General features: G+C 34.6%; 4 protein-coding genes and 1 long non-coding RNA gene across 5 annotated transcripts; 3 read left to right on the top strand and 2 right to left on the bottom strand.

The window, feature by feature from the left end:
* The first annotated feature begins 584 nt into the window (after positions 1-584).
* Positions 585-1,517, top strand: LOC149039904 (uncharacterized). Its single transcript, XM_089183313.1, has 2 exons — positions 585-758; positions 894-1,517. The coding sequence occupies exons 1-2, from the start codon at positions 631-633 to the stop codon at positions 1,096-1,098; spliced, it is 333 nt and encodes a 110-aa protein (XP_089039439.1). The 5' UTR covers positions 585-630; the 3' UTR covers positions 1,099-1,517.
* A 3,372-nt stretch (positions 1,518-4,889) lies between these two features.
* On the top strand, positions 4,890-5,841 carry LOC149039903 (uncharacterized). Its single transcript, XM_089181792.1, has 3 exons — positions 4,890-5,014; positions 5,139-5,404; positions 5,684-5,841. Exons 1-2 carry the CDS (start codon positions 4,908-4,910, stop codon positions 5,356-5,358), a joined length of 327 nt encoding a protein of 108 aa, XP_089037918.1. The 5' UTR covers positions 4,890-4,907; the 3' UTR covers positions 5,359-5,404; positions 5,684-5,841.
* Positions 5,842-10,230: 4,389 nt separating this feature from the next.
* Positions 10,231-11,072, top strand: LOC149039902 (uncharacterized). Its single transcript, XM_089183312.1, has 3 exons — positions 10,231-10,378; positions 10,510-10,775; positions 11,054-11,072. Exons 1-2 carry the CDS (start codon positions 10,272-10,274, stop codon positions 10,727-10,729), a joined length of 327 nt encoding a protein of 108 aa, XP_089039438.1. The 5' UTR covers positions 10,231-10,271; the 3' UTR covers positions 10,730-10,775; positions 11,054-11,072.
* A 2,712-nt stretch (positions 11,073-13,784) lies between these two features.
* LOC149039901 (uncharacterized) lies at positions 13,785-14,760 on the bottom strand. Its single transcript, XM_089183311.1, has 3 exons — positions 14,617-14,760; positions 14,225-14,490; positions 13,785-13,947 (listed from the first exon to the last, which is right to left on the bottom strand). The coding sequence occupies exons 1-2, from the start codon at positions 14,721-14,723 to the stop codon at positions 14,271-14,273; spliced, it is 327 nt and encodes a 108-aa protein (XP_089039437.1). The 5' UTR covers positions 14,724-14,760; the 3' UTR covers positions 13,785-13,947; positions 14,225-14,270.
* A 3,447-nt stretch (positions 14,761-18,207) lies between these two features.
* On the bottom strand, positions 18,208-19,432 carry LOC149039900 (uncharacterized). The gene is made up of 3 exons (XR_016179592.1): positions 19,227-19,432; positions 18,846-19,091; positions 18,208-18,354 (listed from the first exon to the last, which is right to left on the bottom strand). It is a non-coding gene; the product is annotated as an uncharacterized LOC149039900 (long non-coding RNA).
* Between the last annotated feature and the right edge of the window lie 5,724 nt (positions 19,433-25,156).

The raw sequence follows: 25,156 nt of genomic DNA, 5'->3' as shown, positions 1-25,156 counted from the left end.
ACACGAGATAAAACAGTTAAACAACGAAATTAGTAAGTAGATTTTACTGTCAAAAAATGGAAATGATAGAATAAAATATAATGAACCAAAAAACAAAACGTGAATAGTCAGGCTCATTTGGAAATGCTGTGTTTTATCAAACACCACAATTTAGCCATCGGCGCGTCTTCTTTTCAACATAACTGAGTCAATATTTTATGTACACTTGATATTATCCCGATGATTGGAGTGCATTTGTTTTACCTTTCACACTTACACCTAAAGCCGAGACTTGAGGCTCTCTTTGCAAACTCAGGAAAAAAACAAGAAAAAATGGACAGGAAAAAAAAAAAAGGATTTGCGATGTGAAGGCCATATTAAGATGAATTGGAGATTAAGACAAATATTGCTCGTTTAACATTTTCAGTAGTTATATAAATAGCTGGGAGACTGTATTGCAATCATGTTTTGATCTTGATACTCATGGACGTAAAAGAAATATTTGTATATAATCTTGAGTCAATATCTATCATGACAGTAATTAGTATTTTGTTGTTGTTTTTGGACCAAAAAAGGTCTGCCCACGCCCCATCCAAAGCGTAAAAGTTGTGCCGCTTGAATCAAAAATTGATCATCGAGGTAGACTTCGAGATGAACAAGATTCTCTTAATAGCTCTGCTTGCCTTGGTGCTTGCCATAAGCTTGGGATTTTCGTCTGACGAGGACGAAAACCAGGCGAAATATACCGCGACAAAGGAAGTCAGAGACGATTTAGATAGGTAAATATATCAAAATATATTTTTAAATCTCTATCATCATCATTATCCTTTGCACCATGAATTATGGTAGGTTTTTTGATGCACTTAATAGATGCAGATTCAGAAAAACCGATATATTTTTCTTTTAAACCAAAGTGACTTCGACTGGAATAGTAAGGACGAGGACGAAGACAACGATGAGCCAAAAGTAGAGAAGGAAAAGATAGACGTTTACATCGTTGAAGGCGAAGCTGACAAACCCTTGTCCGGTCCACTGCAGAAATCAGCTGATCCAATCTTCACGGTCATTTCTCGCTTAATCCGCCGTGGCATCCGCCGAAGACGTCGTCGAAGGAGATAAGGCCAATGCATTAAGACCAGTCGCAAGGAGATAAGGTGGCTTTAAATGGTAAGAGAAAAAAGTTCATGAGATGAAGAGAAGAGAAGATGATATAAGCCAGGATTTGAGTGAACTAGAGACTTTGCTAAACTACTAAATAACTGAATCATTTTTGTATCATAGTTTATCATAAATTTAGATCAAAGAAATCAGAGGCCCTTCCCATCCTTTGCCGACTCCCTCACCAATAGTTTTTTATGTATGGTTACAACCACCGAACTGGGTATTTAGAGAAAAAAAAGGATCATCATTTATTGCTCGAACTCTAAACAATTGTCAGAACAACTGTTTGAAATACGTTTCTTTCTTTTTTTCTTACGTTTTCAACTTCCTTTACTTACTGGACTTTATCTCACTAGAATATCCAGAATAATTTCTTTTTAAAAGATCTAACTTTTAAGACGTAGTGGCAACAGCCACTCTTATGTGTAGTTACACCTTAAGTAACTACACATAAATAGACCTTAATTTGTCTAACGTATGTAATGGTTACCTTGCAGGCTTGATAAGGATCATTTAATCTGGAGAAAACAAAACAACTCTTCTTTTTCTTATTGCTGAGTCTGTAACACTTTTAGCAAGCTGATTCAACAATTTTAATGATATGTTTTTAAATGATGGTGGTTAATTTCAATAAACGGAAAGCAAAATAACGACTTGTCTTCTCTGTAATGTATTTACCCATCTTGCAACTCACTCCTCTTTGGTAATGAGATTACACTTTCAATCAGTCATTCCCATCGACGTTGATTGAAATGCAAATATTTTCAGTGTATCTTATATTCAAAAGAAACTACGCTATTGATTGCCCTGAGTTTATGTTTAGTGTTTGACCTGCCCCGTGTTATCAAACTTGCGGCTCATTTATGAATTTTTTATATTCCTTTCAAGCAACCATAAATGATCTCGGCTTCCTCCGTTCGCTACCACTAAGGAAAACGTTTGCGAATGTGCATAAAGCTTCGGAATAATCTCGACTTTTTAAAAACTGAACCGAGTCCTCCTCCCAGTAAGTTTTAACTCGTAGCTCGGAGCAAGATACTGAGCTTAGGGTTGTAAAGTTTCAACGCAGGCTGCTCTAGACCCCATCCTCCGAACTTGCCTCTTATCGTTGAACACACTTCTTGGATTTGAAATCACGTGTGAATTTCGAGTAACATTAATATTTAGACCCCACTGAGTACACTTCTTAGCGCTGCATTTTTATTTATTCTTTCAGCTCGGGTCGAAAAGCAGTAAAAATATTAGTGATTATTTTGTGGTCTTGGAGTTCGGAAAAAGTATTTGATTTAGAGAGATTTCAGTATGAAAGAAATTTAATAAGTACACTCAGCAATATCGAAAAATGGAGAAATTAACATGAAAAAAATTATTCTATTCTAGCGGTGAAGAGTAACAAACTCACACGTTTTAGGGGATGAAAACATTACTTATAACATGCAACGTTTATTATATTTCATACAGAGGTAATTATCAAGTCAAGAGCACCATAACTCATAATCAGGAACACCTTTCAAAATCTTGATGATATCTCCTCTACTATTTTTATTTAATAATGATACATATATATATATATATATACATATATATATATATATATATGCAAAAGCCTTATGTTTTACATAGTATAGTAGAATAGTAATATTTTTATTTGTGCTCGAGCTTCTAGTTAAGACTTGAGTAATTTCCCTTTCCGCTTATAAATCAAAATGTACCGTGAACGTTTTTATCATTGCCCACCAGCTGAAAACTCAATTCTTTTAGCCATACGTAGACAGCTTAATTGAGCATTGCATAGCTATAGAAGGGTAGGCCTATTTGCTAATCTCGTCTGATGAATGTAAATGGAGGAAGATTGTTCCATGCATATATTCCACTAGATCAAAGGTAGTACCGTTGTCTTGCTTTATTAACATTAAACGTCTCTATTTAAATCAATAGAAAGCAGGAAAATGCCATAATTTCAACTCCTCTGATCGGGTATTTGTGGTTTAATATCTTAATGAGGAAGCCAGTAGCCAGTGTAGTCTTGAAATACGCCATGCATCTAGCCGGTACGTTGAGGTAATTTCGCAGGAGATGCGTGAGGAAATGTTGGAACTGTTTAAAAATGAAGGTAATTTTTGATATTGTTTCGAGTCTCTAAGCCATTACATGAGATAAAAACTGTCAAGCGACGAAAAATGATATTCTGATATTTCTAGCAGAAAAACAAACGTATAAAATGATATGATGAGAAATTATCAACCGGAAAAGTTAGGCTCATTAGGAAACGATGTATGGCATCTAACACAGAGCAACTCTTACCATACTTGGCTGTGGGAGACTACATTGTATAACGACATAATTTAACACAACACATGTATTGCGTCGTTACATGCCAAAAAGCCAAAATGTATTGAGATGAGATGTATTGGAAGAAAGCGGGAAAATGTTATTACTAATCTATTTATTGGTAATTTGTTGTCCATTTAATATTTTCAGCAGCTTCCATCATTCCCATGTCAGAAATAATAGTCAAGCCGTCAAGTATACTATTTCTAGGCTTATTTTGTGTAACTCACCATTGAAATACTCCTGCCGGATTTTTATTATTTGTGGTTTTTGGTCTAATTTTGTTTTACTATTTTTAAGATTAACTATTTTTGAAAATAAAAAAAAAAAAAAAAAGGCAAAGATATGTACCAACAAAAAAATAATAGTATGAAGGATAAATCAAGACATATGTTATGAAGATACGATTAGAGGGAATCAACAGACGGACATTAAATCCATCGACGAATGTCAAAAACGGTCCTTCGTTAAATATAATAGTAAGAAGAACGTTAAGGGTATCAGGCTAAAGGTCAATACAATTGTTTTTTTAAATAAAAACATACAAGTGACAAAAATATTATTAGATTTTCCTCTTTTAAGAATGGCGTCAATTAGGGGAAATGCACCGTGCAACTTAAGAGTGAACGTCCTTTAATGGTTTATTGTTAGTAGTGTAGTCTTAAAATACCCTATTTACCTTTTAGTGTAGTAATTAAACTAATTTTTCAAATAATTGTGTGGAATTTTTTAGGAGTATTTGGAAAAAAAAAATTGAAATTGTTTGGAATCTCTAAGTTTTCAGATGAGATAAACACTGTCAGGTAACGAAAACTGATATTGCAATATTTGTATCAGAAAAACAAAGTTAAAAAATAATGTCATAAAACTAATAAACCGGAGAAGTTAGGCTCGTTAGGAAGCGATGTATGACGTCAAACACAGCTATTCCCAGCATATTCTTTCCAACTCCACAGAATCAACACATCTCCACTTCATACAGTATTTTTCGCGAAAATCTTTAATGATCAGATTTCACCCTAATTTAGTTCGACATTAAGCTAAGTCCAGGAGATTTTGTAGGGTAAGGAACATTCACTTACAATATGGGGGACAAAAAATGATATATAGAACAGAAATTAAGCAAAACAAAATGCGCGTTATGACTGACGTGAGTAGAAAGACTGTGAAAAATATTGAACGTTGTACATTTTTAGTAGTTATAAATACCTGACCTTGGGAGACTGCATTGGGATCATGTTTTGATCGGGAAGCTTACAAGTGTACAAGAGGTACTTACGAATACTCTTAACTCATGATAGTATTACAACTATTTGCAGCTGACATTTAGAATTTGTTCATGATTTAGGACCAAAAAAGGGGTGTCAACGCCCCATTCAAAAGGGTATAAATTAAGTCATTTGGATCCACAATTGATCATCGCAGAAGACTTCGAGATGAACAAGCTGCTGTTGATAGCCATTTTTGGATTGGTGCTCGCTATAGGCTTAGCGCTTTCGTTTGATGATGATGAAAACAATGACGCTACAGGCGATTTAGAGAGGTAAAATGAAATGTTTTCTTGGTATTCTGTTTTGCCTTTAATAATAAGAGTTTTTTTTATGAACTTAACAAATTTGGAATACGGGTTAGACAAAACTGATATTTGCTAATCTTTTTGACCAAAGTGAGTTCTACTGGAATGGTGAGGAAGCGGACGGAGACGATGAGGAGCCAAAAGAGGAGAGGGAAAACATAAATGGCTACAGTGTTGAAGAAAAACATGATAAACCCTTATCCGGCCCAATGCAGAAATCAGCCGATCCGATCCTACCTTTCATAGGTTTGCGCCTACTGAGGCGAGCGTTTCGCCGTCGCCGTCGCCGCCGAAGACGGAGATTTGGTTAATTCTTTGAAACTAGTCACAAGGACAGAGATAAGGTGGCTTAAAACGGTAAGAGAACGAAGTGTAATTTTTCAACGAAAATAGTCTAAGACAGGATTTGGGTGAGATTAAGGCTTCGCTAAGTTTCTAACTAAGTTATAATAATCGTCCAAAACTGTCTTTTATAGGCGGTCGCTTGGGTAATTCGTGTATTGCTACAACCACCGAACTGGGAATTTAAAGAAAAATCAAATCGTTTTTTTATGCTCGAACTTTAAACAATTGACAGTTACACTTGATCTAACTTTTTGAAACTTTTGCCTTAAGCATGGGATCTTTATCTTGCAGGCTTGAAAAGGATCTTGTAATCTGGAGGAATCAAAGACCTTTTTTCTATTGCTGAGTTTCTTTGCGTTTATATGAACAACGAGTAAAGTTTGAAGGAACTAAGTTAAAAACGTTTAATTTACATTTGATTTGAATAAAATAAAATGCTTAGCTCAAAATCGTATGTAGCGTATTTGATTTTCCGCCATACAACTCATTCTTCCTTACCAATAAGATTATGATGATGCTTGCGAGGTCAAGAGTTTTATGTTATCCTGTCATCTTCGTTTCATTTCTTTAAAATTACCCTAAAGGAGAAAAAACGAAAAATACCCATTCTTCCAAAATCCTTAACAAGGGGAACCACACTATCGTCAGGGACTCTGCTCGGTGTTTTACCTAAAACTTACAGATTGCTCATGAGATAAGTCACCATGAAGAACCCTTATTTTAGAAATGAATAAGAAAGAAGAAACGTGTGTATGAAAGAAAGCGAGAAAATGATTTTAAACAGCTTCCTTCAATTAGTCAGTTAAACTAACATGGTTTTTTATAAGTGATAGTCGATATTTGCTAGAGACCATCATACTATTCATTGTTACTTGATGCACCACAAGGGCATCAAGTAAGGATGTTTTTATACGAAACCATTACCAGTTTTTGGCAATAATTCCAGTGTTTATTTCGTACAACATACGATTCAAGTCGTTTTATTTGACGAATCCAAGAGAAGCTGAATACATTGCCTGTTTTGTGGCCAGGCTATCGATATTAGTTATTTGAACATCGGGAAATGAGCAGGTGGATAGAGAAATATATACTCGTCAGGCTGTGCAACTCATTTCTTTTTTCTGATCGTTTTGCACGATCTATTACTTCAAATAAAGATGTGCTACTTTATTAATCAATTAACAAACACGAAGAAGGCTTATCATCGAATGTACTATTCTTCTTGGCTTTGGTCTGGTTTCTCTTGGCCACAGGCCTAGTTCTTCAAGGTAACCAAGATGGAAAAACTAGCATGCAAATAATGGAAGCTTTTGGAATTCTCAAACACCAAGGCAACGATAGAGTAGATATAAGTATTGATTTAACTTCAAGACGTCTAAACATAACGAGGAAAGAGAACCTTTGAGAGAGTCGAAGTAAAGAATGTAATGAATTGGAATAGACACATTAAACAATCTCAGAACAATAAACGACACGAGCAAAGAACCCCACCCTTTTATGCTATAAATGCGTGCACAAACAAACTCTATTGCTTGTCCGCTGGTTTCAAATGAGATGTTACTTTTGAAAACAGTATATTTTTCAACCAGCATGCATTTATAATTTTATTCTTTCTCATTAAATCAAATTCAAAAGTTGAAATTTCCCAAATAAAGAGGTCATTAAGATGTTGACAGCTGTTTCTGAGTTTGGTAAGAGAACCATTGGTAATGCCACTACTGTATCTGTATACAATGTTATAAACATTTGCATTTTAGAATGTGTTTTCTTCGTCTTCTAGATGTAAAGATCTCTGTGAGTTTTATAATGGTCCTTAATTTTGGCTCCAAGTTTGCTTTCGCCAGCCACGATCGTGAAAAACCGTGGAGTATTCTATATTAAGGTTTATTTTGTGTAACTTAGAATTCAAATACCCCAGCCGGATAAACTATTTGTGGTTTTTGGCCTTATTTTGTTTTCCTTTTCTGGAGGATTAGTTATTTTATTCGGTATTCGAAAAAAAAAAAAAGCGAAATAAGCAAACAGATATATCAACGGATAATTATGAAAGATGGATTAAGAAATATATTAGGAAGATATGATTAGAGGGAATCAATAGGAGTGGGAGATCTCTCATAAATCTTCTACCCGCATCCGTATCAAATTTATAACATCTAGTCAACGAACTCTTTGTAAATTATCCATTAATGACTGGTCAAAAAAAGTTGCTTCATTAAACGCAACAGTAGGGAAATGGGTAATCTATATTTGTTTCACGAAATTTCGTCCGTCAGCGATGTCAAAGGAAAATATAGAGATGTAGCTCCCTAACTTAGTTATGTTTTCGTTTCGTCGTTGAGATTCATTTCCTTATTGTCAAAATAAGCCCCACCAATATCACTGACCCTCCACAACATAAGATACAAGTGAGAAACACAAAAAAAGGAGAAAAGATGTAGATCTCAAATGCTATGAGAAATACTCGTCAATGATTATTCATTCATTTCCTTTTCCGTGTTGTTTTTTATTCTTTTCTCACCTTTAAGGATATTCCCGTTTCCATGGAATTTCCTGCCCTCGTTTTAATATTCGATTTCCACTTATATTATGTAGCTAATTCTGTCGCACAACTGGAGAACAAAGATCTTTACGCGAACAAGTATTATACTGTTTATTCAAAACCTGGATGCATTTTTTTTTCCTGAGGACTCTCCCAATTCCAAAAGGTGGAGAAGATTACTTAGTTGCATGTTGTATTTATATTTTATAAACTTAACTTACAATGCAATAACCGATAAGTTTAGATGTTGTCAAGAGGGCGATAGGAAACGTCAAGGGTATCAAGCTGAAGGTCAATACAATTTTGTTGAGAGGAAACACATACGACTAGCAAATAAATGATTAAATTTTCCTCTTTTAACAAAGGCGGCGATTATGGGAAGTGCAACGTGCAACTTCTCAGAGAGAGTGAATGTCCTAAATGGTGTAGCCAGTGTAGTCTTGAAATACGCCATGCATCTAGTCGGTTCGTTGGGGTAATTTCGCAGGAAATGCGTGAAGAAATGATGGAAATGTTTAAAAAAAAAGGTAATTTTTGATATTGTTTCGAGTATCAAAGCCATTACATGAGATGAAAACTGTCAAGCAACGAAAAATGATATTCTGAAATTTCTAGTAGAAAAACAAACGTATAAAATGATATGATGAGACATAATCAACCGGAAAAGTTAGGCTCATCAGGAAACGATGTATGGCATCTAACACAGAGCAACTCTTACCATACTTGGCAGTGGGAGACTGCATTGTATATCGACACAATTTAACACAACACATGTATTGCGTCGTTACATGTCAAAAAGCCAAAAAGAAACTCCATGCTTTCTCTAAAGTTAAATTCAGTACGTAACCTTGGTGGGTCGTGAGGGTTTAAAAAATATTTTTTTTACGATTATAAAATTGAATGTCGGTCGATCGACAATTCTCACTTTGACTTTGACTTCCAAAATTTGTTTTTCCTTATTCTAACTCATTGTCTTCGAAGTTGTATCGGAAGAGAGCGGGAAAATGTTATTACTAATCTATTTATTGGTGATTTGTTGTCCATTTATGATTTTCAGCAGCCTCCATCATTCCCATGTCAGAAATAATATTCAAGCCGTCAAGTATTCTATTTCAAGGCTTATTTTGTGTAACTCACCATTGAAATACTGCTGCCGGATTTTCATTATTTGTGGGTTTTGGTCTAATTTTGTTTTACTATTTTTTAAGATTAATTATTTTTGAAAATCCGAAAAAAAAAAGCAAAGATATGTACCAACATAAAATAAAAGTATGAACGATAAATTAAGAAATATATTATGAAGATATGATTAGAGGGAATCAACAGACGCACATTAATTAAATCCATCGACGAATGGTCAAAAACTTTCCTTCGTCAAATATAATAGTAAGAAAAACGTTAAGAGTATCAGGCTAAAGGTCAATACAATTTTTTTTAAATAAAAATATACAAGTGACAAAAATATCATTAGATTTTTTGCTTGTAAGAATGGCGTCAATTATGGGAAATGCACCGTACAGCTAAAGAGTGAACGTCTTTTAATGGTGTATTGTTAGCAGTGTAGTCTTGAAATACCATATTTACCTTTTAGTGTAGTAATTAAAGTAATTTCTCAAATAAATGTGAGGAATTTTTTAGGAGTATTCAGAAAAAAAAATTGATATTGTTTGGAGTCTCTAAGTTTTCAGATGAGATAAACACTGTCAAGTAACGAAAACTGATATTCCAATATTTGTATCAGAAAAACAAAGTTAAAAAATAATGTCATAAAACTAATAAACCGGAGAATTCAGGCTCGTTAGGAAACGATGTATGACGTCAAACAGAGCTATTTCTACCATTTTCTTTCCAACTCCACAGAATCAATACATCTCCACTTCATACAGTATTTTCGCGAAAATCTCTAATATTCTGATTTCACCTTAACTTAGTTCGACATTAAGCTAAGTCCAGGAGATTTCTTTGTAGGGTAAAGAACATTCCCTTACAATATGGGGGACAAAAAGGGATATATAGGACACAAATCAACCAAAACAAAATGCGCGTTAGGAAAGACATGAAAAGAAAGACTGAAAAATATTGAACATTGTACATTTTTAGTAGTTATAAATACCTGGCCTTGGGAGACTGCATTGGGATCATGTTTTGATCGGGACGCTTACAAGCGTACAAGAGGTACTTGCGAATACTTTCAGCTCATGATATTATTACAACTATTTGCAGCTGATATTTAAAATTTGTTCATGATTTAGGACCAAAAAAGGGGTGTCAACGCCCCATTCAAAAGGGTATAAATTAAGTCATTTGGATCCACAATTGATCATCGCAGAAGACTTCGAGATGAACAAGCTGCTTTTGATAGCCCTTTTTGGATTGGTGCTCGCCATAGGCTTAGCGCTTTCGTTTGATGATGATGAAAACAATGAGGCCAGAGGCGATTTAGAGAGGTAAAATGAAACTTTTTTCTTGGTATTCTGTTTTGCCTTTGATAATACGAGTTTTCTTTTTTTTAATGAACTTTATAAATTTGGAATACGGATTCGACAAAACTGATATTTGCTAATCTATTTAACCAAAGTGAGTTCTATTGGAATGGTGAGGAAGAGGACGGAGACGATGAGGAGCCAGAAGAGGAGAGGGAAAACATAAATGGCTACAGTGTTGAAGAAAAACATGATAAACCCTTATCCGGTCCAATGCAGAAATCAGCCGATCCGATCCTACCTTTCATAGGTTTGCGCCTACTGAGGCGAGCGTTTCGCCGTCGCCGTCGCCGCCGAAGACGGAGATTTGGTTAATTCATCGGAATTAGTCACAAGGACAGAGATAAGGTGGCTTAAAACGGTAAGAGAACGAAGTGTAAGTTTTCGACGAAAATAGTCTAAGACAGGATTTGGGTGAGATAAAGGCTTCGCTAAGTTTCTAACTAAGTTATAATAATCGTCCAAAACTGTCTTTTATAGGCGTTCGCTTGGGTAATTCGTGTTTTGCTCAGCCACCGAACTGGGAATTTAAAGAAAAATCAAATTATTGTTTCATGCTCGAAGTTTAAACAATTGACAGTTACACTTAATCTAACTTTTTGAATCTTTTGCCTGAAGCATGGGATCTTTATCTTGCAGGCTTGAAAAGGATCTTGCATGACAGGACGGAAAAACGCGTGGACTGTAAGTACCTCCCGTTGTCCCATACAAAGCCTTAGAAAACTTTTCTAAGGCTTTGTATGGAACAATGGGAGGTACTTACAGTGCATGCATTATCCGTCCTGTCATGAATCTGGAGGAAACAAAGACCTTTTTTCTATTGGTGAGTTTTTTTGCGTTTATATGAACAACGAGCAAAGTTTGAAGGAACTAAGTTGAAAACGTTTAATTTACATTTAAATGACACTCTTTGATTTGAATAAAATAAAATGCTTAGCTCAAAATCGTTTGTAGCGTATTTGATTTTTCGCCATACAACTCATTCTTCCTTACCAATAAGATTATGGTGATGCTTGCGAGGTCAAGAGTTTTATGTTATCCTGTCATCTTTGTTTCAATTTTTTTAAATTTACCTTAAAGGAGAAAAAACAAAACAAAGCAAAAACGAAAAATACTCATTCTTACGAAATTCTTAACAAGGGGAACCACACTATCGTCAGGGACTCTGCTCGGTGTTTTACCTAAAATTTACAGACTCCTCATGAGATAAGTCACCATGAAGAACCCTTATTTAAGAAATGAATAAGAAAGAAGAAACGTTGTATGGAAGAAAGCGAGAAAATGATTTTAAACAGCTTCCTTCCATTAGTCAGTTAAACTAACATGATTTTTTATAAGTGACAGTCGATATTTGCTAGAGACCTTCATACTATTCATTGTTACTTGATGCACCACAAGGGCATCAAGAAAGGATGTTTGTATACGAAACTGTTACCAGTTTTTGGCAATAATTCCAGTATTAATTTCATGTAACACACCAATCAAGTCGTTGTATTTGATGAATCCAAGAGAAGCTGAATACATTGCCTGTTTTGTGGCCAGGCTATAGATATTAGTTATTTGACCATCGGGAAATGAGCAGGTGGATAGAGAAATATATACTTCGTGCGGCAAATCAAGTATCAACTGAAAAACAAATGATAAACTTTCTCGTTTAAACTGTTGCGTTTAATGAAGTAACTTTTTTTGGGCCATTCATCAATGGATAATTTACAAAGAGTTCGTTGATTAGATGTTATAATTTTGATACAAAAGCGGGTTGAAGATTTATGAGAGATTTCCTGCTCCTATTGATTCTCTCTAATCATATCTTCGAATACTGAACAAAATAACTAATCCTCCAGAAAAAAGGAAACCAAAATAAGGCCAAAAACCACAAATACTTTATCCGGCTGGGGTATTTGAATTCTAAGTTACACAAAATAAACCTAAATATAGAATACTCCACGGCTTTTCACGATCGTGGCTGGCGAAAGCAAACTTGGAGCCAAAATTAAGGACCATTATAAAACTCACAGAGGTCTTTACATCTAGAAGACGAAGAAGACACATTCTAAAATGCAAATGTTTATAACATTGTATACAGATACAGTAGTGGCATTACCAATGGTTCTCTTACCAAACTCAGAAACAGCTCTCAAGACCTTAATGACCTCTTTGGAAAATTTCAACTTTTGAATTTGATTTAATGAGAAAAAATAAAATTATAAATGCATGCTGGTTGAAAAATATACTGTTTTCAAAAGTAATATCTCATTTGAAACCAGCGGTCAAGCAATAGAGTTTGTTTGTGCACGCATTTATAGCTTTAAAGGGTGGGGTTCTTTGCTCGTGTCGCTTATTGTTCTGAGATTGTTTAATGTGTCTATTCCAATTCATTGCAATCCTTTACTTCGACTCTCTCAAAGGTTCTCTTTCCTTGTTATGTTTAGACGTCTTGAAGTTAAATCAATACTTATATCTACTCTATCGTTGCCTTGGGGTTGGAGATTTCCAAAAGCTTCCATTATTTGCATGTTAGTTTTTCCATCTTGGTCATCTTGAAGAGCAAGGCCTCTGGCTAAGACAAACCAGACCAAAGCCAAGAAGAATAATGCATTCGATGATAAGCCTTCTCTGTGTTTGTTAATTGATTAATAAAGTAGCACATTTTTGTTTGAAATAATAGATCATGCAAAACGATCAGAAAAAAGAAATGAGTTGCACGGCCTGACGAGTATATATTTCTCTATCCACCTGCTCATTTCCCGATGGTCAAATAACTAATATCGATAGCCTGGCCACAAAACAGGCAATGTATTCAGCTTCTCTTGGATTCGTCAAATAAAACGACTTGATTCGTATGTTGTACGAAATAAACACTGGAATTATTGCCAAAAACTGGTAACAGTTTCGTATACAAACATCCTTACTTGATGCCCTTGTGGTGCATCAAGTAACAATGAATAGTATGATGGTCTCTAGCAAATATAGACTGTCACTTCTAAAAAATCATGTTAGTTTAACTGACTAATTGAAGGAAGCTGTTTAAAATCATTTTCTCGCTTTCTTCCATACATATGTTTCTTCTTTCTTATTCATTTCTAAAATAAGACTTCTTCATAGTGACTTATCTCATGAGGAGTCTGTAAGTTCTAGGTAAAACACCGAACAGAGTCCCTGACGATAGTGTGGTTCCCCTTGTCAAGGATTTCGTAAGAATGAGTATTTTTCGTTTTTTGTTTTGTTTTTTCTCTTTTAGAGTAATTTTAAAGAAATGAAACGAAGATGAGAGGATAACATAAAACTCTTGACCTCGCAAGCATCACCATAATCTTATTGGTAAGGAAGAATGAGTTGTATGGCGGAAAATCAAATACGCTACAAACGATTTTGAGCTAAACATTTTATTTTATTCAAATCAAAGAGTGTCATTTAAATGTAAATTAAACGTTTTCAACTTAGTTCCTTCAAACTTTACTCGTTGTTCATATGAACGCAAAGAAACTCAGCAATAGAAAAAAGGTCTTTGTTTCCTCCAGTTTACTGCAAGCCTGCAAGATAAAGATCCCATGCTTCAGGCAAAAGATTCAAAAAGTTAGATTAAGTGTAACTGTCAATTGTTTAAACTTCGAGCATAAAAATGATTTGATTTTTCTTTAAATTCCCAGTTCGGTGGTTGCAGCAATATACGAATTACCCAAGCGAACGCCTATAAAAGACAGTTTTGGACGATTATTATAACTTAGTTAGAAACTTAGCGAAGCCTTTATCTCACCCAAATCCTGTCTTAGACTATTTTCGTCGAAAACTTACACTTCGTTCTCTTACCGTTTTAAGCCACCTTATCTCTTTCCTTGTGACTAGTTCCGATGAATTAACCAAATCTCCGTCTTCGGCGGCGACGGCGACGGCGAAACGCTCGCCTCAGTAGGCGCAAACCTATGAAAGGTAGGATCGGATCGGCTGATTTCTGCATTGGACCGGATAAGGGTTTATCATGTTTTTCTTCAACACTGTAGCCATTTATGTTTTCCCTCTCCTCTTCTGGCTCCTCATCGTCTCCGTCCTCTTCCTCACCATTCCAGTAGAACTCACTTTGGTCAAATAGATTAGCAAATATCAGTTTTGTCGAATCCGTATTCCAAATTTATAAAGTTCATTAAAAAAAACTCGTATCATTAAAGGCAAAACAGAATACCAAGAAAAAAGTTTCATTTTACCTCTCTAAATCGCCTGTAGCGTCATTGTTTTCGTCATCATCAAACGAAAGCGCTAAGCCTATAGCGAGCACTAATCCAAAAAGGGCTATCAAAAGCAGCTTGTTCATCTCGAAGTCTTCTGCGATGATCAATTGTGGATCCAAATGACTTAATTTATACCCTTTTGAATGGGGCGTTGACACCCCTTTTTTGGTCCTAGAACATGAAAAAATTCTAAATATCAGCTGCAAATAGTTGTAACAATATTATGAGTTGAGAGTATTCGCAAGTACCTCTTGTACGCTTGTAAGCGTCCCGATAAAAACATGATCCCAATGCAGTCTCCCAAGGCCAGGTATTTATAACTACTAAAAATGTACAACGTTCAATATTTTTCACAGTCTTTCTTTTCATGTCTTTCATAACGCGCATTTTGTTTTGCTTAATTTCTGTTCTATGTATCACTTTTTGTCCCCCATATTGTAAGTGAATGTTCTTTACCCCACAAAGAAATCTCCTGGCCTCAGCTTAATGTCGAACTAAATTAGGGTGAAATCTGATCATAAAAGATTTTCGCGAAAAATACTGTATGAAGTGGATATGTATTGATTCTGTGGAGTTGGAAAGAAAATGGTGGGAATAGCTGTGTTTGACGTCATAAATTGCTTCCTAACGAGCCTAACTTCTCCGGCTTATTAGTTTTATGACATTACTTTTTAACTTTGTTTTTCTGATACAAATATTGGAATATCAATTTTCGATACTTGACAGTGTTTATCGCATCTGAAAACTTAGAGACTCAAACAATTTCAATTTTTTTTTCTGAATACTTCTAAAAAGTTCCTCACAATTATTTGAAAAATTAGTTTAATTACTACACTAAAAGGTAAATAGGGTATTTCAAGTCTACACTACTAACAATACACCATTAAAAGACGTTCACTCCTAAGTTGCACGGTGCATTTCCCCTAATTGACGTCATTCTTAAAAGAGGAAAATCTAATGATATTTTTGTCACTCGTATGTTTATATTTAAAAAAACAATTGTATTGACCTTTAGCCTGATACCCTTAAGGTTTTTTTTACTGTTATATTTAACGAAGGAACGTTTCTGACCATTCGTCGATGGATGTAATGTGCGTCTGTTGATTCCCTCTAATCATATCTTCATAATATATATCTTAATTTATCGTTCATACTTTTATTTTATGTTGGTACATATCTTTGCTTTTTTTTTTTTTTTGATTTTCAAAAATAGTTAATCTTAAAAAATAGTAAAACAAAATTAGACCAAAAACCACAAATAATAAAAATCTGGCAGCAGTATTTCAATGGTGAGTTACACAAAATAAGCCTGGAAATAGAATACTTGACGGCTTGACTATTATTTCTGACATGGGATTGATGGAAGCTGCTGAAAATATTCAATGGACAACAAATCACCAATAAATAGATAAGTAATAACATTTTCCCGCTTTCTTCCGATATATATCAGAAGACGATGAGTTAGAATAAGGCAAAACAAATTTTGGAAGTCAAAGTCAAAGTGAGAATTGTCGATCGACCGATGTTCAATTTCATAATCGTAAAAAATTATATTAAAAAAAAAAAGGATAAACAAAAAAAACATCAGCCATCATCGAATTTCCGCTGTTCTTTTAAACCCTCACCACCCACTAAGGTTACGTACTTAATTAAACTTTGGAGAAAGCATGGAATTTCCTTTTTGGCTTTTTGACATATAACGACGCAGTACACGTGTTGTGTTAAATTGTGTCGTTATACAATGCAATCTCCCACAGCCAAGTATGGTAAGAGTTGCTCTGTGTTAGATGCCATACATCGTTTCCTAATGAGCCCCGATTGAAAATTTTTCATCGTATCATTTTATACGTTTGTCTTTCTGCTAGAAATATCAGAATATCATTTTTCGTCGCTTGACAGTTTTTATCTCATGTAATGGCTTAGAGACTCGAAACAATATCAAAAATTACCTTTATTTTTAAACAATTCCACCATTTCCTCACGCATTTCCTGCGAAATTACCTCAACGTACCGGCTAGATGCATGGCGTATTTCAAGACTACATTGGCTACTGGCTTCCTTGTTAAGATTTTAAACCACAAATACCCTATAAGAAGAGTTGAAATTATGGCATTTTCCTATTGATTTAAATAAAGACGTTTAATGTTAATAAGGCAAGACAACGGTACTGCCTCTGATCCAGTGGAATATATGCATGGAACAATCTTCCTCGATTTACATTCGTCAGACAAGATTAGCAAATAGGCCTACCCTTCTATAGCTATGCAATGCTCAAATAAGCTGTCTACGTATGGCTAAAAGAATTGAGTTTTCAGCTGGTGGGCAATGATAAAAACGTTCACGGTACATTTTGATTTATAAGCGGAAAGGGAAATTACTCAAGTCTTAACTAGAAGCTCAAGCACAAATAAAAATATTATTATTCTACTATACTATGTAAAACATAAGGCTTTTGCATATATATATATATATATATATATATATATATATATTGACGACTCTGTAACAATTGCATGTTAAGGCCCCTGAGGAAGGCAAATGCCGAAACGCGTCGAGTCTTTAATAAAGCGTTGAAAACGGAAGCACATTCTCCATTCTGCAAATTATATATATATATATATATATATATATATATATATATATGTGTGTATGTATCATTATTAAATAAAAATAGTAGAGGAGATATCATCAAGATTTTGAAAGGTGTTCCTGATTATGAGTTATGGTGCTTTTAACTTGACAATTACCTCTGTATGAAATATAATAAACGTTGCATGTTATAAGTAATGTTTTCATCCCCTAAAACGCGTGAGTTTGTTACTCTTCACCGCTAGAATAGAATAATTTTTTTCATGTTAATTTCGCCATTTTTCGATATTGCTGAGTGTACTTATTAAATTTTCTTTCATACTGAAAACTTTCTAAATCAAACACTTTTTCCGAACTCCAAGACCACAAAATAATCACATAATATTTTTATTGTTTTCCGATCCGAGCTGAAATAATAAATAGAAATGCAGCGCTAAGCAGTGTACTCAGTGGGGTCTAAATATTAATGTTACTCGAAATTCACACGTGATTTCAAATCCAAGAAGTGTGTTCAACGATAAGAGGCAAGTTCGGAGGATGGGGTCTAGAGCAGCCTGCGTTGAAACTTTACAACCCTAAGCTCAGTATCTTGCTCCGAGCTACGAGTTAAAACTTACTGGGAGGAGGACTCGGTTCAGTTTTTAAAAAGTCGAGATTATTCCGAAGCTTTATGCACATTCGCAAACGTTTTCCTTAGTGGTAGCGAACGGAGGAAGCCGAGATCATTTATGGTTGCTTGAAAGGAATATAAAAATTCATAAATGAGCCGCAAGTTTGATAACACGGGGTAGGTCAAACACTAAACATAAACTCAGGGCAATCAATAGCGTAGTTTCTTTTGAATATAAGATACACTGAAAATATTTGCATTTCAATCAACGTCGATGGGAATGATTGATTGAAAGTGTAATCTCATTACCAAAGAGGAGTAAGTTGCAAGATGGGTAAATACATTACAGAGAAGACAAGTCGTTATTTTTCTTTCCGTTTATTGAAATTAACCACCATCATTTAAAAACATATCATTAAAATTGTTAAATCAGCTTACTACAAATGTTACAGACTCAGGAATAAGAAAAAGAAGAGTTGTTTTGTTTTCTCCAGATTAAATGATCCTTATCAAGCCTGCAAGGTAACCATTACATACGTTAGACAAATTAAGGTGTAGTTACGTGTAGTTACTTAAGGTGTAACTACACATAAGAGTGGCTGTTGCCACTACGTCATAAAAAGTTAGATCTTTTAAAAAGAAATTATTCTGGATATTCTGGTGAGATAAAGTCCAGTAAGTAAAGCAAGTTTAAAACGTAAGAAAAAACTAAAGAAACGTATTTCAAACAGTTGTTCTGAAAATTGTTTAGAGTTCGAGCAATAAATGATGATACGTTTTTTCTCTAAATACCCAGTTCGGTGGTTGTAACCATACACAAATTACTATTGGTGAGGGAGTCGGCAAAGGATGGGAAGGGCCTCTGATTTCTTTGATTTAAATTTATGATAAACTATGATACAAAAATGATTCAGTAATTTAGTAGTTTAGCAAAGTCTCTAGTTCACTCAAATCCTGGCTTATAACATCTTCTCTTCTCTTCATCTCATGAACTTTTTTCTCTTACCATTTAAAGCCACCTTATCTCCTTGCGACTGGTCTCAATGCATTAGCCTTGTCTCCTTCCACGACGTCTTCGGCGGATGCCACGGCGGATTAAGCGAGAAATGACCGTGAAGATTGGATCAGCTGATTTCTGCAGTGGGCCGGACAAGGGTTTATCAGCTTCGCCTTCAACGATGTAACCGTCTATCTTTAGTTCTCTACTTTTGGCTCATCGTTGTCTTCGTCCTCACTATTCCAGTCGAAGTCACTTTGGTTTAAACGAAAAATATATCAGTTTTTCTGAATCTGCATCTATTAAGTGCATCAAAAAACCTACCATAATTCATGGTGCAAAGGATAATAATGATGATAGAGGTTTAAAAATATATTTTGATATATTTACCTATCTAAATCGTCTCTCACTTCCTTTGTCGCGGTATACTTCGCCTGGTTTTCGTCCTCGTCAGACGAAAATCCCAAGCTTATGGCAAGCATCAAGCCAAGCAGAGCTTATAAGAGAGTCTTGTTCATCTCGAAGTCTACCTCGATGATCAATTTTTGATTCAAGCGGCACAACTTTTACGCTTTGGATGGGGCGTGGGCAGACCTTTTTTGGTCCAAAAACAACAAAAAAATACTAATTACTGTCATGATAGATATTGACTCAAGATTATATACAAATACTTCTCTTACGTCCATGAGCATCAAGATCAAAACATGATTTCAATACAGTCTCCCGGCTATTTATATAACTACTGAAAATGTTAAACGAGCAATATTTGGCTTAATCTTCATTTCATCTTAATATGGCCTTCACATCGCAAATCCTTTTTTTTTTCTGTCCATTTTTTCTTGCTTTGTTCCTGAGTTTGCAAAGAGAGCCTCAAGTCTCAGCTTTAGGTGTAAGTGTGAAAGGTAAAACCAATGCACTCCAATCATTGGGATAATATCAAGTGTACATAAAATATTAACTCAGTCATTTAGAAAAGAAGACGCGCCGATGGCTAAATTTTGGTGTTTGATAAAACACAGCGTTTCCAAATGAGCCTGACTATTCACGTTTTGTTTTTTGGTTCGTTATATTTCATTCCATCATTTCCATTTTTTGACAGTAAAATCTATGTACTAATTTCGCTGTTTAACTGTTTTATCTCGTGTGGATTAAGTAAAATTGGAGACTTCCACCTCTCATCGTCAAGTGTATTTGAAGGCTACAATGACAGTTATACGCCATTATTGATGCAACCCTTAACGACTTGAATTTTTCTCCTTTTTAGAAAGGAAACTTTGATCCTTATTTTCCTTGCTATAGGCTTCCTATGTTTTTCCTTTTACCAAAATTGTAACAACCTTCGGCCTAATACTCTTGAAACCTTATAATGCCCTTTACGACTTTGTCAAAACGTACAGTTATTTATATTTCTTCTTAAATTTTTTTCGATTCTAAAGGTGTATCAATTTTGTTATTGTTTTTTTGTTTGTCGCCAGGGCCATCAGTATTGGAACGGGCGTGGCCGTCACGATGGGCAAATGAAAATCAATTAAGAAACGGAAATCATCGCATAAAAAAGCATAGTTCGAGAATGAAACTTCCTTAGACAACTAAATTATCTATATTCTTCATGCTGCAGATGACAGGATGAATTGTTTTTACCATATTTATGACAAGAGTTCATTGAGGTGAAGTTAAAAATTTAATCGAAACAAAAATTAATACCATTTAATCCTTCAGTCAAATTCGCATCAATCTTTCACTTTAATTTAAAGGATAAAAACAATCCTTCTGACATGTTACGTTTATTATATCATATACAGAAACAGTTATCAATGGTTTTAACACTAACAATAAGGAACTGCTCTTTAAATTTAATGAAATCTCTTCTTAAGTAGTCTTTGCAACTAAAATGTTAACTTTCTTTGCACGGTTCAACCTTGAACTTGAGTATCTTTTCCACTCCTCTGCACTGAAAGTGTACTGTCAACGTTTCGATCATTACTCGCTGGTTGAGGACTCCATTCTTTATGTTATAAAAGCAATACCTAAGTCGTGCGAAAAGATTAAAAACGCTAGACTCCTCAGGAGTCATAGGTTCTTTTGGATTAATAGCTTGATGGGCTACAGTGCACCAGCGACCGTGTTCACCATGTAGAAATTGAAATTTGAAACAAAAACAAAAACAAAACGAAAAAACAGTTCAAACGTGCCTTGTGTGGAGCGTTGTTTAGTCTCGCTCTAACGAGCACAAAGGGGTTTGTTAAAAAATTCCCAAAGGCATGCTCTGGTTGGTAGAAATAAGACGAAATACACATATCAATGAAACATTTACTAACAGCTACATAAATTATTCGCTAAATAACATCCCCCTTTCACATTAATGAAGGGTACTTAAAAGCAATTACGTTTTTCTGTTGTTTTTCTGTTTTTCTCTAAACGTACGTATTGTGATGTGGATGTTGCTATGAACTACAAGTTTCTTATGTTGCTGCACATTGAAAAAAAATTGTTTCTGAAGCTTATTTTGATTTTTTAACAAAGAAAACTTTTTTTGGCAACCTTAAGCGGCATATCAGGGGAGTGTCCAATTTAACCATACTCTGCATACAATCGAGCCAAAGAACTTACGAAAAGATCAAACGAACCTGATATGTTTTACATACATGTAAAAAACGTTAACCTGCACGGTGAACTAAAACTCAAAACATACTGAAATATTGTTCCCGAACGTTTCAAGAATTTTGGAGTACTCTAACTCGTGTAAATATTCTTTTCCAGCTTTGTAATTGCTTCACGTTGAAATTGTTCAACTTTAGGTCATCACATTGAAGTAACTAAAACGATCGATGTAGGTGCAAAAGTCTTTTGTCTTCAAGTTATGCGACGCAAATCCTACTTTAAAAATAAGTCACCCTTGATGATAAAACGAAAAGAACATGTTTAAATATTCTTATCGCTGAGGACAAACTAAAGAGGATAGGAGAAAAATAAAAAGAAAAAGGAAGATGTAATGACGTAATATACTTTCTACCTATAATATTTCTCAACAACTTTGTGCCTTTTTTTTTTTTTTTTACTTCGTTGTAAAATTGTCAATATATCTAATTTTTTCTGGTTTTTTTTTCCTTTTTTTCGTGCGGGCTATCAATTTTGACATGGGCCTAGGATTCACGATAAGGATATACCATACAGCAATAGTCGATGAAGAATAAATAAAATAATGAGTACAAGGTTCACTTTTCAAACAATGTCGATAGTTAACGAGTCGGAAATTGATGTTCCAATATAATCAAACTCATTCATTCCTTATACTTGCAAATCGTAAAGAGATTGTTTCTTTTTGCTGGAATAATATTAAAATATTGAGGAAAATATGAAAGGGGGAATGAAAAGCATCGCCAAAGTGCAAATCAAAGCTATTGTAGCTTCTGATTAAGTCACCAATCTTTTTCTTTAAAAACAAAAGTTAATGTTGTCTATATTTTAAATTGCCTCTGTCTTCCCAAGGGCCATCGAGAATGACTCCATCATTGTAGTTTCGGCCAAAGGGAAATACGTCTCAATTCTGTGATCGTCAACTGTTACGTCAAAATTAAATTAAACAACCGTCAGTAATAATTGACGTAATAAATTTTCATTCGGACCACTTACTGGTGTTCGCTATTAATGCAACGATCTGACTGACCACGCCACTCGCTATCTCTGTGACAGATAGCGAATAAAACGAGTAGCCTAAAATTGTGCGACCCGTAAAAAGGATTAAAGTAAAAATATGAGTTTAAGTTTTGAACGACCTGTATATTTATACTAACTATAAAGACAATTACCCCGTTCGCTCTATATTTCTTTGCGTCATGGTTGAATCGGGCTTCACCCTTATTAAATATCACGCGATAGAAATCTCGGGCTATAATTTTGAAATAGTTGATGAATAAGAGCACACTGTTACAAAGGATTGAAGTTCAAACAACATCGCTTTAAAAGTACAAAATGGGACATAATTAATGCTAGTGATTCCCTGTTCCTTCGATCATACAACTTAATCTGATATAAGTGCCTGTGTTTCCAAAGTGAAAATAAATCTCCCTTTCCTATATAAGAACAAGACACAAAGGAAATGCGAAGGTCCAAGTAATTGCAAACCAATATACCTACGATAAACTAAATGATCATTTTTATTTCTTTTGAAATCGTTTTTGTTCATGAGATTGTTAATGTTTTTGAGTTATTTCTGTTTCTCTCTAGGGCATTTGATATTGGCATGGACGTAGTTGTGACGATAGGGGAATAAGGAACAATTGAGAAGAGGGAAATTGTTACGGATGTAAATGGCCGCTAGTTTATAAATATCATTCTCCATATCAATGAGTGTTTCTCTTTTGGACAATCGTCTACATACAATGTTTGGAAGTTTCTTACTCGTGCTTGTGTTCTTTCAAGTGCAGGGAACATGCTGAGTACGAAGATTCAAACAGGGCCTTTACTTTATCATTATAGTTATTATTGAAATTATAATTATTGTAATCATTATTTTTAATGTTATTATTGTTATTATCGGTGATGTTGTGAGGTTTTAATAGAGAGAAATATAAGTAATTACATACACAGCTGCTGAATATTTTGATGCGAGAGGACGCTTATGTTGACCTCCACACTGAGATGATAAATTAAGAAGATTAAAATATTTAAGTTTCATTTTCTTTCTGCGTGTAAACTTTATTACAGTTGTGATAGGTGATGCCTAATTGGCGTATTTATCATTTATCGTACAGTTTTTTTATTGTTGAAGTGTGCACGCGCTCTTGGTCCTTTCCTTTGTTGGGTCAAACTTGTTATCCAAGAATATATTTTAATGTTTATTTCTCTCGTGTTTCGATTAGCTCGGCTACTTTGCGGGTAGGGATTGTTAGACATTTATTTATAACTACAAATGTACAACGTTCAATATTTTTCACAGTCTTTCTTCTCATGTCTTTAATAACGCGCACTTTTTTTTTGGTTGATTTGTGTTCTATAGACATGTATTTTAATTGTTGTTATTGATGATACTTGACAGTTAAAGAGTTCAAGAGTACTTTGTGGGAGTCAGCCTATATGAGAAAGTCAGTTTCATCTCGAGGATAGATATTCAGCAAATGCACAAGTGAATATATTTATTTTTTAGATTTTAATGTAAAAAGTGCAAGTGGACAAATTAGTGAGAGAACCATCATGCAGCTATGATTAAACTTACGTTTATAACTTTACATGTAAACAGTTTGTTCGAAACTAGGTCAAGTTCATTTTGTGGTCTCTAAGATTAAATTTTTTCACGGTCATTATGATTTATATTTTTTTCAAGAATCTAGCAATACGTGTATTTAAAGAAGTGACTTTAAAGCCTCCTCCTTTTTTGTATTATTCACCAAAGCAATGATGGGAAGTGTTTTGAATCGGAGTGAAAACAATCATGTCGTTCGGGTATGTAAAACACTCGTTGAAAGGAACGAAAATCATCTCAGGACTGGAGTTTAGGGTCTTACGGCCGGTTACGGTCACTCATAAGGTCATTAGAGACCACCTTAACTGTTGACAAGACAAAGCGCAAGCTGGGTAAATCATCATTTTAATTCTTTTCAATTCATCAGTTTTTCTTGCATTTGCCTACAATTGAATTTTTGCACTCATAGTTACATTTGCTTTATTTATGTCTACTTACATTTCTCTTTCATTTAGAGACATCAATTTTGTTCGCACCTAAACATGAATTTAACATGCAAGAGTCGAATGAAGTGGAACAAATCACGGTCTATATTTAATTAAAATTCTTATCAGGAGAAAAACATAATACTGCGATATGTAAACTGCATTCAGCGTTAACCAGGCAAGTAAAAGAACAGACTAGATGTTCACTTTATACCCTCACTGTTTTAAGCAAGTACCTAAAAAAAAATGCAAAACAGTAGCCACTATGATTACCAAGAACTGCACTTACGATATTTAACGTATATTTAAGTGTCACCTTGACGACTTTGTTAAAAATAGGGACGCAGAAAGCCTCTCCTTGAGTAAAGGGGGTAATTTTTTGAAGAAACTGTGGTGCTGCGTTCTTGGGAGGGTATAACAGGGAAATTTAGTGTTATCAACTGAGTTTATAATGTAGATCAGCCACCGTAAAGAGTTTAAAAGCTGGCGTTTTGAGTGTTAGCCCTTTGTCAGAGCGATATTAAAGGGCTAACGCTCCAAACGTCAGCTTTTAAACTCTTTACGGTAAATAATTTACGTTATCAACGAAATAAATCATAATAATAATGATAATAATAATACTAAAGGTGTCTGTTTAGAATGTATTTCTGCGC

This window comes from Pocillopora damicornis, chromosome 9, assembly GCF_964200805.1.
Source record: "Pocillopora damicornis chromosome 9, jaPocDami1.2, whole genome shotgun sequence".
Classification (NCBI taxonomy): domain Eukaryota; kingdom Metazoa; phylum Cnidaria; class Anthozoa; order Scleractinia; family Pocilloporidae; genus Pocillopora; species Pocillopora damicornis.
Note: the sequence above shows the minus strand (reverse complement) of the source record. Positions and strands in the feature narration are given on the sequence as shown.

Bases quoted from the DNA above. Each gene is read 5' to 3' on its own strand.
- LOC149039904 (XM_089183313.1), top strand. From the start codon at position 631: ATGAACAAGATTCTCTTAATAGCTCTGCTTGCCTTGGTGCTTGCCATA. The intron at 759-893 runs GTAAATATATCA...TTTAAACCAAAG, and splicing joins GTCAGAGACGATTTAGATAG to TGACTTCGACTGGAATAGTA.
- LOC149039902 (XM_089183312.1), top strand. From the start codon at position 10,272: ATGAACAAGCTGCTTTTGATAGCCCTTTTTGGATTGGTGCTCGCCATA. The intron at 10,379-10,509 runs GTAAAATGAAAC...ATTTAACCAAAG, and splicing joins GCCAGAGGCGATTTAGAGAG to TGAGTTCTATTGGAATGGTG.
- LOC149039901 (XM_089183311.1), bottom strand. From the start codon at position 14,723: ATGAACAAGCTGCTTTTGATAGCCCTTTTTGGATTAGTGCTCGCTATA. The intron at 14,491-14,616 runs GTAAAATGAAAC...ATTTGACCAAAG, and splicing joins GCTACAGGCGATTTAGAGAG to TGAGTTCTACTGGAATGGTG.
- LOC149039903 (XM_089181792.1), top strand. From the start codon at position 4,908: ATGAACAAGCTGCTGTTGATAGCCATTTTTGGATTGGTGCTCGCTATA. The intron at 5,015-5,138 runs GTAAAATGAAAT...TTTTGACCAAAG, and splicing joins GCTACAGGCGATTTAGAGAG to TGAGTTCTACTGGAATGGTG.